This window comes from Argopecten irradians, chromosome 16 (genome assembly GCF_041381155.1).
Source record: "Argopecten irradians isolate NY chromosome 16, Ai_NY, whole genome shotgun sequence".
Classification (NCBI taxonomy): Eukaryota; Metazoa; Mollusca; class Bivalvia; order Pectinida; family Pectinidae; genus Argopecten; species Argopecten irradians.
Window position 1 is genome coordinate 3,088,413 of NC_091149.1, and position 14,129 is coordinate 3,102,541.

Consider the following 14,129-nt stretch of genomic DNA (forward strand, 5'->3'; position numbering starts at 1 on the left):
CTAAGTCCCGGTAGCTGTGAGAGGGTGGGGGCTACACGCGTTTTATCGCAGTATTCTGTAACCTTTATCGTTTCTGCTAAGACCACTAACTACCCCACAAAGGCATTCCAAACTACAAAGACTCGATTTATACAGATCCCGTGTCACGTGACTTTCTACTCGAATCACCTGTACACCGTGTCGGTATGTCTCTTTGATGTTTTAAATCCAATTATTTGTGTGTATAAACTCCCTGCAAGACGATTACTTTCCCGCCCTCCACAACCCGGCTAATACCAACACATAATCGCTACTATTATCTGTGTCAACAAACTAAGCTTTAGAACTACGCTCAGTGAATGGATTTAATTTCCTTTTAAACTACCCGGCTATTGATTCCAATTGGTTAGCGGCGAACTTCAAAGACACGACCAACTTACGCGATTGGCGGGCGGTAATTCCAAAGAGGTTTCAGTAAAGGATAGAAATCGCGATCTTCTCAAGAAAATGTTAACTTTATAAAGAACTTGAACAGTGAAGGGTGGAGATCTAGTTGTTCGACTTAACACTTCGCAGTGAATATCTCTCTGTTAAAGGATTTTATAAACCGCACTAGGAGTGGACTCAGGGTTTTTTTTACGCTAGACGACGACAAATATTGTATTAAGAAGTGCAGCCCTGCAGCTGCATTTGGACCACCGTGACAGATCGAATGTATTGGAAATTTGACTGTTTCTTCTCAACATGGCAACAGCTATAGCAGCACCTCGTCCAATACACTTTCATCCGGTAAGTCACATATGACGGGTCAATTTCATTATGTCCAGTGTTTTAAGATTTCATTCCATTTCTAGTTGAAGTGGTACCTTCTTAATCGATGTTGCTTTTTTTATTAATTTTCCTGAGGCGTCTTTTCACTAATTAATCACTTCGATTTTAGGTTTGTTTGTATCTATTTTTCTCTCTTTATCATCGTAATATTGTACTTTCCTTTACTATCTTATTTAACTTTCTTTTTATTTTTATCTCTCTTCTTCCTGTTTAATCTAATGTTTTTATAGAGTGTTTTATCTATATTAACAATTAAATGTTAATTTCAATGTCATCTGTTCATGCTTATGTTATACAGTTTTCTGTATCTTATGTTCTTTTTAGTGCTGTTTTCTATTTAGTTTTCTTTAACGTATTGTATTAAACGCCTACAGTCGTAAGCTTACAAATTAAGAACTTTTCTTTCCGATGTCATGAATGACTAAACCTATTCTCATGAATTGAATAAAATAAGTAATAATACGACAAAATGAAATATGAAAACACTCGACATTGACCCTGAACCTGAAATGAATATAACTGTTGAAAGCTTCTTCAATACACTCTTCATATACTATTATTCTGGTATTTCTCTCTTTATAGTTTATATACACACGCGTTTGTAATAATCAGGCTTTTAATATGATAATATTCTAACATACATGTTTAGTAACAATTCTTTGTTGACTGATTTCTGATTCCTCATTACCTCCCTGTTACACCGGCTACCCCGTCTTCTACAGTGACAGAAGTATAAGATTCTGTCTTGGGATAGTATCATCTATATTCTCTCAACTGTCACTAATCTGAAATATTTGGACATCTTCACCATTATACTCAGTTGTCACTAACATCAAAATCATTGATAGACTATAAAAGAATATGAAATACATGGCCATCTAAAACATTATGCTCAGTTGTCACTAACATGTTTAAATATTTGATAGCTTATAAGGGAATCTGAAATATTTGGACATCTTCACCATTATACTCAGTTGTAACTAACATTTTAAAGTCATTGATAGACTATAAAGAATATGAAACAATTGTCCATCTACATTGAACTCAGATATCACTTATATGTTTAAATACTTAATATTCTTTAAAGGAATATGAAGTAATTGGACATGTGTAATATACTCACTTCTTACTTCACTGACAGTTTTATAGGATACACAAATATATGGATGTATGAGGCTAAGAAGTTATCCCAACAGTTTGGATAAACATATCGTAAGTTTGTTAGGCGATCTGCCCCTTTATCAATACACAGCAAAAATAATTGTATAAGTAAGGTTACAACATGTTTTCTGAGGAACAATCGTTGATATGACTTCTCTGACAGACATAAACTCCCATCTATCATTTATTAACATATACATTGAAATTATCTTATAATCTTACGCTGTTTAAGCTGTTAAGCTAGTGTTACAGTGTACTTAAACTTTCTGTGCTGCCACAAAACGTACTTTTACATGATGTTACAGACAGTCACTGCTATGAGATTTGGATAAAATATGAAAATTATATAGACACTACGTAATATATCATTCAGGTTCAAATTCAATTTAACTCGAAATGTTTAAGTCATATATTTGACAATCACCAAGCTTCTTTAATCAATATTCAATTTTTCATTGAAATATTATGATATAATTATATATTAAAACCATATAAATCTAATTACTGACGAAGTTATACTTAATATGCAGAATAATACAAACAAATAGCAGACTCTTCGGTCGGATTCAAACTAAAAATATGTAATTTTTACCTTTAATACTATAACAAAGTGCACGTATAATGTTACAATGTTGTACTGATTTATTCTCAACAAAATATATCGTAAAGTTTTAAAACTCAACATGCTTCATCGCAGTTTAATACTCAATATAATTCATCGTATAGTCCACACTCCACTTAGTCGTTCTAGTCGTCCACTTTCATACTCAACACACTAAATATTATAAGACTCTTTCATATGTGGATATGAAGGACAAGGATATTCTACCCGAGGGTCACAAAATGTTGTAACCCGAGGCTTGCCGAGGGTAGAATATCCCTATCCTTCATATCCACACATGAAATAGTATTTTCTCTCATACCTCGACATTTTATTGCAATTTTGCTTTTATTTTTCTCCGCTATTTTGAAATAAATTTGAAAAAAAACGCAACTGCATGAAAATTCTCCATACATGACAATTGCATAATATTTTCAACGCAAATTCCGTTGTTTTTATCTTTTAAAGTTAATCCACCCTAGTTTCTGAAAAAAAAGAAGTTAAAATTGTACCTAGAAAATAATAATTTTGTTGACGCTGTGACGTCACGAAGCTTTATTGCATGGGAAGCTATGCAATACAGCCTCAGGCGACATGAGTTTATTGCCCTGGACCAGCCAGTATTACACGTGTAGGTATGAGAGAATATTACACCATTGTACTTCTCTGTGACCAAAATACTTCATCTTATAGGATATTTACATATCAGCATACTTCATACAATTTTACACTCGTCATACTCCATCGTATAATCAAATATCACCACACTTCCCTGTACAATTTTATTCGCATCATACTTCATCTCAAACATGTAGTTACATATGACCTAGACTGGCCACCAGACCCTAAGTTACTGATTAGACTTTCTCAGCAGAGGTCTTTACTAGATTATCTCCCCCTAGTTTAAAACTCAGGATCTAGAATCAGCCATGTAGTAGTGACAAAAATAATCAAGCCAAATTTTAGTGATTTGGAAAAAAAAAATTCTAGAGACTGGTGGCCAGTCTACATATGACAATGCTTCATCATACAATTTTATACTCAACATACTCCATCTTATAATTACATAAAAACATTTTTCATCATACAATTTTATACTCATCATATTTCATCGTATAATTAAATTTCACCATATTTCATTATACAATTTAATTTGCAACATACTTCAGCATGTAGTTACATATAGCCATACTCCATCATACAATTGTATACACAAGATACTTTATAATACAACTGTACTTAAATAGATGAACGTCTCTGTGTAGATTCACAGAATGAATGAAAAACATTTTACTGGAAACCAAGCCCAGATTATAATGATATAGACGACTTTGTATAGGCTTTATTCTGTGAAGTTTTGTGTATAACATAATGCTATGTTTGCCAAGTAAACCTTGCTTTGTATACTATGTATTCCAGAAACCGAATGAACAATTCATTCGTAATATATATAGTGGAAAATCATCAGCAGTCTTGTAAAATAGTCTGATACTTCTTCATTACAAAATTAGTTATAAAACATTTCTGACATAATAAGCATTCTAATTAACTATCTAGGATATATCTGACTAACTAAAAATATCTTATCCAAATACATATGGGATTGGGCACTTTAATTAAGATACTTTCCTCCATTCGTGATCAATACTAAAGTAAATATAACTAAAATAATTTAATAGCTTACCCAATGACTTTGTCGATATTAAACACAGTCTAGCAATTGATTAAATTATATATTTAATGACTTCATTGTTGAAAAGTACGCTTTGAAAATTCAGGATAGCTTTTATCTAGTAAAAGTTTGTTAAAGTTTATAATGTTTGCCAAATAAACAAAAACTATTCTTTATTTAACAGTATAACTTAGTTTTCTTCAGAGTACCAAAGTTTAAATTGAATCTCCTTGAACTACAATAGAATACCAATACTTGGTTTCCGGTGACTTATAATTTCACGGATTTCCCCCCAAATCGAATAACGTGCATCATGATACCCTATCATTAAACAATAGGTTGATCCTTGTCGCATGTGGTTTAGTCTGATTTATGGAGCCTTCTGGGGAGTCCATATCACCTTCGGGGTAGTTAATACGCTTTAACCCTTGGTGGGCCTGATTCACGGTAAACCATTAAGATGACCCTGATCATTTGGGTAGATCGTTATCTATACACCATATATGTACATTGTAAATTGTAACTGTCCTGATAGATGTTATCTAACAGTTCTTAATTATCAATTACATTTCAAATTAGTAAGAAAACGTCCAGCTATATTACAGTTATATTCCATAATGTCAATATCGTAATCAGTTTTAAGATGTTTACACTAAATGTAAAAGAACTTATTAAAATCCGTAAAAATATGGATTTGTTTGTTAAAATATTCACATGAAGGTAATGTGTTTGGTAGTAGTCTCGCTTATAAATCCTGTATAAAAATAGATAATGTAAGACACAAGTACAGTTCAGGTTTAAATTTTGTAGAAGTCTTATTTGTGCAGACAATGTTTTGCTGTTCACAAAATGGTTATATTTTACATTAAATAAGGTTAATTCTTTCTTTTAAGTTAAGGTTATTTTTATGTTTAAAATATGGGTTTTTTTTTGTAGATAGGTTATATCTTGCGTTTGAAGTTAATGTTATAATTTACATTTAGTAGTTTGATTAATTCTTATATAAATTTTACATTTAATATATATAGTATCTACATTTGCAGTGTAATTGAATGGCGATTTTGTTTATGCACCTATTTCAATATGAATTACATTACACCTCTTTTTCACTGATAATATAAGAAAGTATATATGGTATTGCTTTATCAAGTAATTAACGTAAGCAATTCCGTTTAGACATTCAAACAGCTTACCGGAGTTTCCAATATACCGCTTTAAAGGTTATTTTCACACGTACAGAATGTCGTGATTTCGATTTAAAACGAGAAAGTTTCGTGATCAGGTCAAAAAGAGTAATTTCACTTATATTTTTTGGAACTTAACTTATGCGGTCAAAACAAAATATCGAAAATATCGTCAGTACGAAAATTATCAGTTGTTCGGTATTTAAAAATTTCTCCTGAATTAATTAGTATAATTAATATCAATTAAGTATGTATCGTCTTTGGTGGCCTGCGTGATCAGATTGATTAGAGGTCCTGATTAACGAGCCATGGACATACGATAAAGTTATAGTACATCGTTTCAGTATAGAGACATACAGTTGAGAAGATTATCTCGTTGTTTTTGTTGTTTACAGTTGTTTACTGTTGTTTAAGCCTTTATTATCACCGCATTACTAACTTGTGTACGGAAAGGTCTTAGTTGGTGGGCCAGTAATTTCATTTATTGAACACTGACAAGGGAAGCTTGTTTGCACACAATGTTTATTCTCCCATATCAATAATACCCTTGAAATGATATCTTATATCAAAAACTTGTCCGGCAATGGCGAGTACGACAGTAATACATTATAAATTTACATACATCAGTATCATTATGCTATAAACATGAGTGGGATACACATTTCTTTATATTAAATCAATCTAACCATTCTTTTTTTATTAATATAAGTGATTATCAACCAATCATTAGAGGAGGGGAACCCTCTGATCCATGACAAACTATCCCTGTTAGGGCAGGACCCTTAGGGACCCAATAACGACCTATACCCTAAGATAAAAGCTTTGGGAGGAGATCTCCACCGAGCCGTCCTCTCTAACAACCCAGTACTGAACAGAGCATATCCCTGGTGGTCTGAAGGCGATGAATGCTTCAACATTTTCGTAAAACTTTAAACGCCATTATTTCCAATCAACTTGTAAGTTCCAGACCATTAAGACCCAAGTTTAGCTAAGATTATATTCTTCTCATCATCAGGGCTATTTGACCACACCAGTTGTATAGGTAACTCAATCGGACATGAAAACGGCTGGTGCGTCAACATTTATGTGTTTGTATATTTATATGGTTTTCCTATTGTTATATTTCAATTGGCCTACCAACAAAACGTATAACATTGCTTAAGGTATCTGTATCAAAGCTGGTTCACCTGTAGCGAGGGATTAATTACATCAGCTGGGTGGCACACCTGGGAAGAGGTGTTCATGGTTCTATAATTGCATCACTTCAAGTTTTAATGAGTTTAACTGCGTTATATCTAACAGCGAACTGAAAATTAAAATATATATTATTTCTACTTTTTATCAAATTAACATTCATTAACACCTATACATTTTTAATTTCTTAATTGAATCAACATTCATTGAAATAGGAAATATACCATTGCACTGTGTAGCTGTTTAATTTCGAGAATGGCTGTTTATTTCGCTATAATTTGGTTTTGTCCATATGAGCGTTGGTTTAGTGAAATACAGAAATCTCTGATCCGCGAAATTAAATTACCAAGAATATGCCCTGTATAGGAAACCGCGAAAAAGTGACCCCGCGAATTTATCTCGCTATACAGTAATTGATTTATCAATAAACCTTCTTTATACTTGGTTATTTTGTTAAGAAATTACAAAAGAGATAAAATATTTATCATTTCAATTGAGAGATTCATCGTATATCTGTTGGTGATTATTCACGACTTCTTCATAACTATCCATCCATATTTTTGTGCTATTTTCCCATGCTGATTCTATCGTCGTTCATACAACTTTAGGTATTCACTCGAAAACTCAAAAGTCAAAATAAAATACATTTTCAGCTAGATGTCTATTTCAGTAATGTGGATATCAATTGATAAATCCAGTGAAATCAAACAGTCTTTTAAAGAGGTGGAAACTATTAAAATCATTTCAGATTGTCTAGTTTCTGTTGAAAACACCAACAGCTTCTTTTGCACCTGGTGTTTGATTTCTAAAGGGTAGCAATACATGTATAAACTATTCTCCATCATTAAATAAAAAAAAAAGATTTTGTCAATTAGAAAATCAATTTCAAGCTACTCTGTTCTTACAAACGCTGTATGTAGTTACCGTAAAGTGTAAACATGAAGGTTTACTTTTAATGGAGAGAATGATTTACAAAATAGGCCTTGAAGTGAATGTTTTAAACACATTTGTTAGTTACGTTAGTCTCTATAGAGTTTTTCACACGAATTTTGTGTAATGTTGCACGTTCATCCTTAATCTACATGTCATTATTTGACATACCTATTATTTTATAATGAGTTACCTTTAACACCATAAGTTATACGGAGTAAACTTATATCATATGTTATCAAATACAAGCAGGCTTGAAGGGTATGTATTAATTGTAAGTAACAAAGAATGTATTCATAAGTCATTTTAGTTAGATGTATTGGTCGTTTACAAATATTTGAGTCTGGAGAAGGAAGTATGTAAGTTTATTTCGGGTTACCTTTTCTGCCTCCCTAGGGTTATACCGGGTCATACCAATCTGCTACTTCTAATCCAGATAGACATACGACCAGTGAGTCATAATGTTATAGGTTTACTAACCAGGTAATTTAACAAATCTTCAAAGCGTTACCTGTAACCTGACGCGCGCACCTGTGATAAACAAAATCACCAGCCTCAGAATACAGGTAAGTGTTGAGATGATAGTCTGGGGCCCCGGGGTAGGGCGGGCGAACATATAGAAAGTTTATGCCTGGCGATTAGGCACTTGTCATATGGTCCGGCCCGTGCCCCGGGGTTTTAACGGTACTGGTCAGCAAACACCTGAAAACCTTGCTGACCACATGTCGTACTAATTAGGTGTGCCATAATGAATGGGGAGGCGGGATTCTGGCTCAGGGCATATAGAAAAGGTTTGTCACAATAAGTCGGTGTAACAGTCAGGATATATACGTATATTAACTCAAACAATACCTAAAACGACGGGAGACGTGTTACAACACGGGGATATGTATATTGTAGAAATTTAACATCTCTTTTTACACGGGAAAATATAACTTGAAGGTATGTGTATTTACATGTTTTCTTGTGAACATGATTATTTTGATTCTTTTGCGAATAATATATCAACATATTATTCGATGAATCATTCCGATTTATCATAAACATTGTAATCGTGATTTAAAAATAATATTGATTATTTAAGTTGAAATAAGTTTTCTCTATAAGGATTAATCATGCACATAATTATCAATAATCATCAGTGATAATAATGATTAAAAATAATATTGATGATTCAAGTTCAGGAGTTCTCTCTTATGCGGATTAATTATGCACATGATGCTCAATGATAAAAATGAATTTTGGAAATATTTAATCATCGATAAAAGTCAGTTATTTATATTTCCAAATATTGTGATATTCACAGTTAAATTTTGTCGATGATCCATGTCCATTTAATCATAATCACGAATTTTGAGAACATTAATAATTAGCTTTTTATCGAAGTCCTATGCCGATCTATTATAAACATGATGCATAATTCTTGAAACAATGTTAATCAATATAAAAAAATATTTTATTTTACTTTTCAAATCTAAAATCACAATTTTTTCCCTTTTTACTTGCATATTTTGTTAGAGTATATATCAATTATTTGATATTTTGATACATATATAAAATTATCCCCTTTAAACTAACAATATTTTTAACAATTTTTTTCTGGTAAAGTGTGTTTCATATAAAATAAGAAAAAACGAGCATATCATTTTAACATATAAATTTAACTATTCACTACATTTTTTACAGAATACACTAGTAAGTACATTATCATACTAACATATAAAAACAACTATAGATTCCCTATACAGGAAGTGTAACATTACGAGAAGCTATTTAAATTCAGTCATAAAATATATCAGTTTTGTAAAATTATTAAATATCGTTGAAATTTTCGAAATTCAATTTCTTTTGTTTTTTAATTTGAAATAGATTGTGGAGAGTAAACCAACCGTAAACTGTCGAAAGCATATACATAAAACAATGTATGGTTTTATCAAAAGGAATGCATAAATGTTTATTAGGCAATATTAATATGAAATTCTGGAGATGGTTTTACATAAGCTTAAAGCTTGTTACCAAATCCGAATGTACATAATTGAATTGTATTCTACATGTATTGTCTTATCTTTGAATAAAACATTGTTCAAACTAAACTAAATGAAATTCTCAAAGCACTGATTTGTCACATCAATGACGACTGATTGAAGTTTGAATTATCTCATTCAAGATCAGCGCCACTTAGAATCTGCTTTAATAACTTTCCATACATTGTACGATGTACTTATGAATTAAAGTGGCATAATCCAGGTTTAGCTCCCTCTTCACTTTCCAGAGAGAGATTAAGTACTTTGGCACTCTCTTCAGTATCACAAACTTGGCAGTGTTTCAATGGGCCGTGTTCAATGGTGATTTACGTACACAATAAATGATGACATGTCTGCAAGGTACACAACAATTGATGACAATTTCATCATCGACAACATTTGATGACAAACCTACATATGTTTATCATTTTAATTACGATGTCGTCACCACAATAGAAGACTTGATATCGTTAATTTTTGTTATTTGGGTTTTTTTGTTATCTCTAAAGTGGGCCTACTACAAAGCAAAAATACTCTTGTATTGAAAACTTATAAAGTGGCTAAAATAGGTACATTAATATCAATGTATTTCTTATTTTAGGTATTTTATAAGGTTTCAATACAAATGTACATGTATAGATAACAAAATAAACAAAAAAGAAAGAAAAAAACGAATAACAAAAACACAAAGCATTAATTAATATTAAGATGTTTTAATTCATATCACTTTCTATTTTTATGAAAATACATACGTTTTTTGATGGCTATTTACAAATATCCATGCATCTTTTTGTACTTATTTTAATTTTATGTATTTATTCCAGTGCATCGTAACCGTGTTTCATGTGTGTGTTGATAAAGCGACAGACAGTCTTGAACATTCTACAATCTATTTTGTCTACACGGTTAGGATTGCTTCTTTGCCCTATGTATATTCGAACGGAGCAATATAGAGAATACCTTTCCAGTTCGACATAATAAGGAATGAGAGAGAAAAAAAATAAGTGTATTTCCTAATTATTGGTTTCATGATTTGTATTTTGTCGTTGCAGCACCCGACTACGATGGCAGGCATGGAAATGAAGATATCGATGAGGAATGTTCCGGATGTATCACCTGGAAACTTTCTTAGATTATGTGCACCGGAAGTTCATAGACCGACTCCGAGTCTTCCTCATCCAACATGGCGGCCATCACCGGAAGTACACATACAGGAAATAATGTCGTCATCCTTACGAACGCCTCTTCATCCGCTACAGCACATGCGTCAACAGCAGGAGCTGGCTATGCAGGCAAGACAACAAGATCAGTTACAATGTGAACAGTTTAACTTTGAACTTCATCAAGCACGGCTTCTGCAACAAAACGTCTTGGCAACTGGCAGACAGTTTCTTCCAACACCTTCAACGATGTCATTGCCTCCCTCTATGGGGAATTCCCCTATATCGCCCCCAGTAACTTTGGTACAACAGCCATGCAATACCCCAAAACAATTATCCCCTTCACCGGCGTCAGAGGCGGACATTCCATGGTGGAGCGTGCAAACTAGTAATACACCGGTTCCGCCGGATGTTAAGCCTGAGATTCACTCTCACTTTCTATATGCGCAGCAAACAGGAGGGGTGACAGATCTACAGTATCACGCTCATATAGCGTCCGTTATGCATGGAATGAAGTCGGCGATTACGCCGACACGGCGATGCAGACGTTGCAGGTGTCCAAACTGTCAAAACTCTAAAAACTCGGACAATCCTGCAAAAAAGAAACAACATATTTGTCACATTCCTGGTTGTGGGAAGGTATACGGTAAAACATCCCATCTGAAGGCTCATCTCCGCTGGCACTCTGGTGAGCGTCCGTTTGTATGCAATTGGCTTTTCTGTGGGAAAAGTTTTACTCGCTCTGATGAACTGCAGCGTCATCTGCGGACACATACGGGAGAAAAGCGGTTCGGCTGTCCAGAATGTGGGAAGCGATTCATGCGCAGTGATCATTTAAGCAAACATGTGAAAACGCATGAAAACAAGAAACTGAAACAAGCGTCAGTAGATTCTAGTGAGGACGGATGTGCCGTGGAGAGTGACGATGAAGACATTGATGTAGATGGTCTAGACGATGATTCTGACATCATGGACGAAAATGTCGATATATCGGGTAATTTCTCCACGAACTAATGTGTGCTAGAGATTATAGAACTGTGATATTGTTCAAGTGCTTGCATCTCTTTATAATATTCATTTTGTTTGTCTAATCATCGAAACTGCATTGGGGCATTATTTTGCTTGTCAAGAGAGATGTATCTTTATACACAAATAATTTGTGCTCCAATTTTCTGATTAGTGCTTTCATACAATAGCTATAACATTGTTGATTTTATTAATTTATTTTTACTTGAAGTGTTAATATAGAAACACATACCAACACAGGTGATTGTGCCGTAACTTGTGAGTAGGAGGCCCGGGATAGGACACAACTCATGGAATTGTTTTCCTTCATCGCTTAAGTTTCTTATTTATATACATATATTTGAGTATCTGCCACAACATGAGCCAAGTAAGATCTGGCTTGTTTTGAAACAAAACGATACTACGACGTTTTTCAAACAGTAACTATATCAAAATGAACTCTGTTTTGGACCAGCTATCTTGATAATGTTTCATCCGTTCATCAACAAATTAAATGTTCTAAAAATAATGATTCAAAGTCCCAATTCTAGTAACAAAGTATTGTGTGCAATTCTTGTGTTAAACTTCCGATAGTTTTGTAACATTTTAAATAATATTTTCCCTATTTTTCTTGTTTTCTTGTTCTTCCTTTATTTTCTCCGTTTGATAAGTGTCCAGTGAATCTATTTTCTTGCCCAGATATGTTATATGTCCTTTTACATTAATGTGTTCTGTTTTCATCTGTGCTCCAATGAAACTTATCTAGATGCCATGTGGATATTTGAGTTTGTGTTTGAATATATTTATATTATCACCAATTCGGCAAGGCAGGGTCAACAATATACAAAGTGCTATCAACGATGATCTAATTTTTAAAGAAAATAAAAAATGCTAACAAATGATTTGTGCTTCTTTATTTATTTATTTCACCTATTACTGTCGGATTTAAATTCAAATTGTCATTAACAAAACGAAGAAGAGTTCCGGCATACTAATCACTGTAACAGAGTCAACACGTGGTTATGTTTAATGACTGTAAGAGCCCTCCCCTGTACACGGTGGATAAGTAGTTTTAAGGAGACACTGCGATGTGCGGGAACTTTGGCCTGTGGTACCCACTGTATAGTGCTATCTTACTGAAACATACCACAAAAAATGTTTGATTTGCTATGTATCAATAGCCATGGTCATACAAGTACATGCTAGATCTAGGTGATGGCGGAACGCCGGAGTATTCGGAGAAATACCACTAACAGATAAACTTCTCCCTGAAATAGTCTATAGAGGAGCAAGGGAAAACATTTTCGTTACGGAAAACAGGCGACCTACATAGGCATTACAATGGCGGAGGTATCCTCAGTCCCGGGTGTAAATCGTACTGACTTTTACCTACCCCTGGGTACGTAGGCCGCATATTTGGCGGTTGAAAAATTCCCAAATTTGCGCACTAATGCGCAAGCGTGTAAGTCATCAGATCTGAACTCTTGCTAAGAGAAACCAATGATCAACAAAAAAGATGTCTGGGAAAAAAAACAAATCCAAAAACAAACAAACAAAAAAGCAAACAACAAACAAAATTAATGAATACTGTCAACATACTTATTTTAGCGGTTGTTTTATTTTAGCGCTTTTCGCGCTGTCTTTGAAGCGCTAATTCATGTACAGCGCTCAATTTTGTAGAAGAGTATTTCCCGTATTGAACGACCAAATTACGCTAACTTACATATACGCTAATAAATCATAATTTACATTTTGTCGCGTTTGCACTAAAATTTTGACTGCGCCAAAATAGGTCTATTTACAGTGGTTCATGATCCCGCAGCAAATGCCCGGGATCGACGATGTGGAGGACGTTTCCATAAGCAAATTCAAACGTTTAACACGCATTCCCGTACCAAAAGAACTTGGTTAGCATAGCTTAGCGGGTCTGAAGCTCAAAAGCCAAGGTGATATTGGCGGCCAAACGTTTATAGCTTTGATAATGTGGTATGGACGATTTCTGATAGTTGCGATAACGTAGCTCTGGACGACAGACGAAAAGCTTCTAATAGTTGCGATAATGTAACTCTAGGTCTACGATTCAGGACATTTTTCCAATTTGCGTTTAAGACTACTGATACATATTGACAATATTTAATCAAAGATGTTGGTTTAATCCTAAAGCATATATATATTCAAATATAATGGGCGTGTTTGGTTCTTGTTATAAAGTGAAAAGTCACAGTATTCGCAGACAAATCATCGACATCGTCACTGTATTGTTTCTAGTAACCGAACTCAAAATCATGAGATGTAGAACTGCAGGTAGAATGTCAGATCGTGTGACCTTCTGTAACCTTTTGTGACCTTTCGTGACTCCCTTGGTCAGAACCGTGTAAAATTAAAAAT

General features: G+C 33.7%; 1 protein-coding gene across 4 annotated transcripts; it reads left to right on the forward strand.

The window, feature by feature from the left end:
- Positions 1-251: 251 nt before the first annotated feature.
- On the forward strand, positions 252-12,643 carry LOC138310386 (transcription factor Sp5-like). 4 transcript variants are annotated; one of them, XM_069251589.1, is made up of 2 exons: positions 252-768; positions 10,629-12,643. In XM_069251589.1, exons 1-2 carry the CDS (start codon positions 724-726, stop codon positions 11,748-11,750), a joined length of 1,167 nt encoding a protein of 388 aa, XP_069107690.1. In that variant the 5' UTR covers positions 252-723; the 3' UTR covers positions 11,751-12,643. The 4 variants fall into 4 exon arrangements, with proteins under 4 accessions (XP_069107690.1, XP_069107693.1, XP_069107692.1 ...); XM_069251592.1 differs by lacking the exon at positions 252-768 and adding an exon at positions 7,890-8,118; XM_069251591.1 differs by lacking the exon at positions 252-768 and adding an exon at positions 8,128-8,494.
- The last annotated feature ends 1,486 nt before the right edge of the window (positions 12,644-14,129 follow it).

Excerpts from the sequence above, each read along its gene's own strand:
- LOC138310386 (XM_069251589.1), top strand. The coding sequence starts at position 724 with ATGGCAACAGCTATAGCAGCACCTCGTCCAATACACTTTCATCCG. Across the intron at positions 769-10,628 it reads GTCCAATACACTTTCATCCG|CACCCGACTACGATGGCAGG; the intron begins GTAAGTCACATA and ends TTGTCGTTGCAG.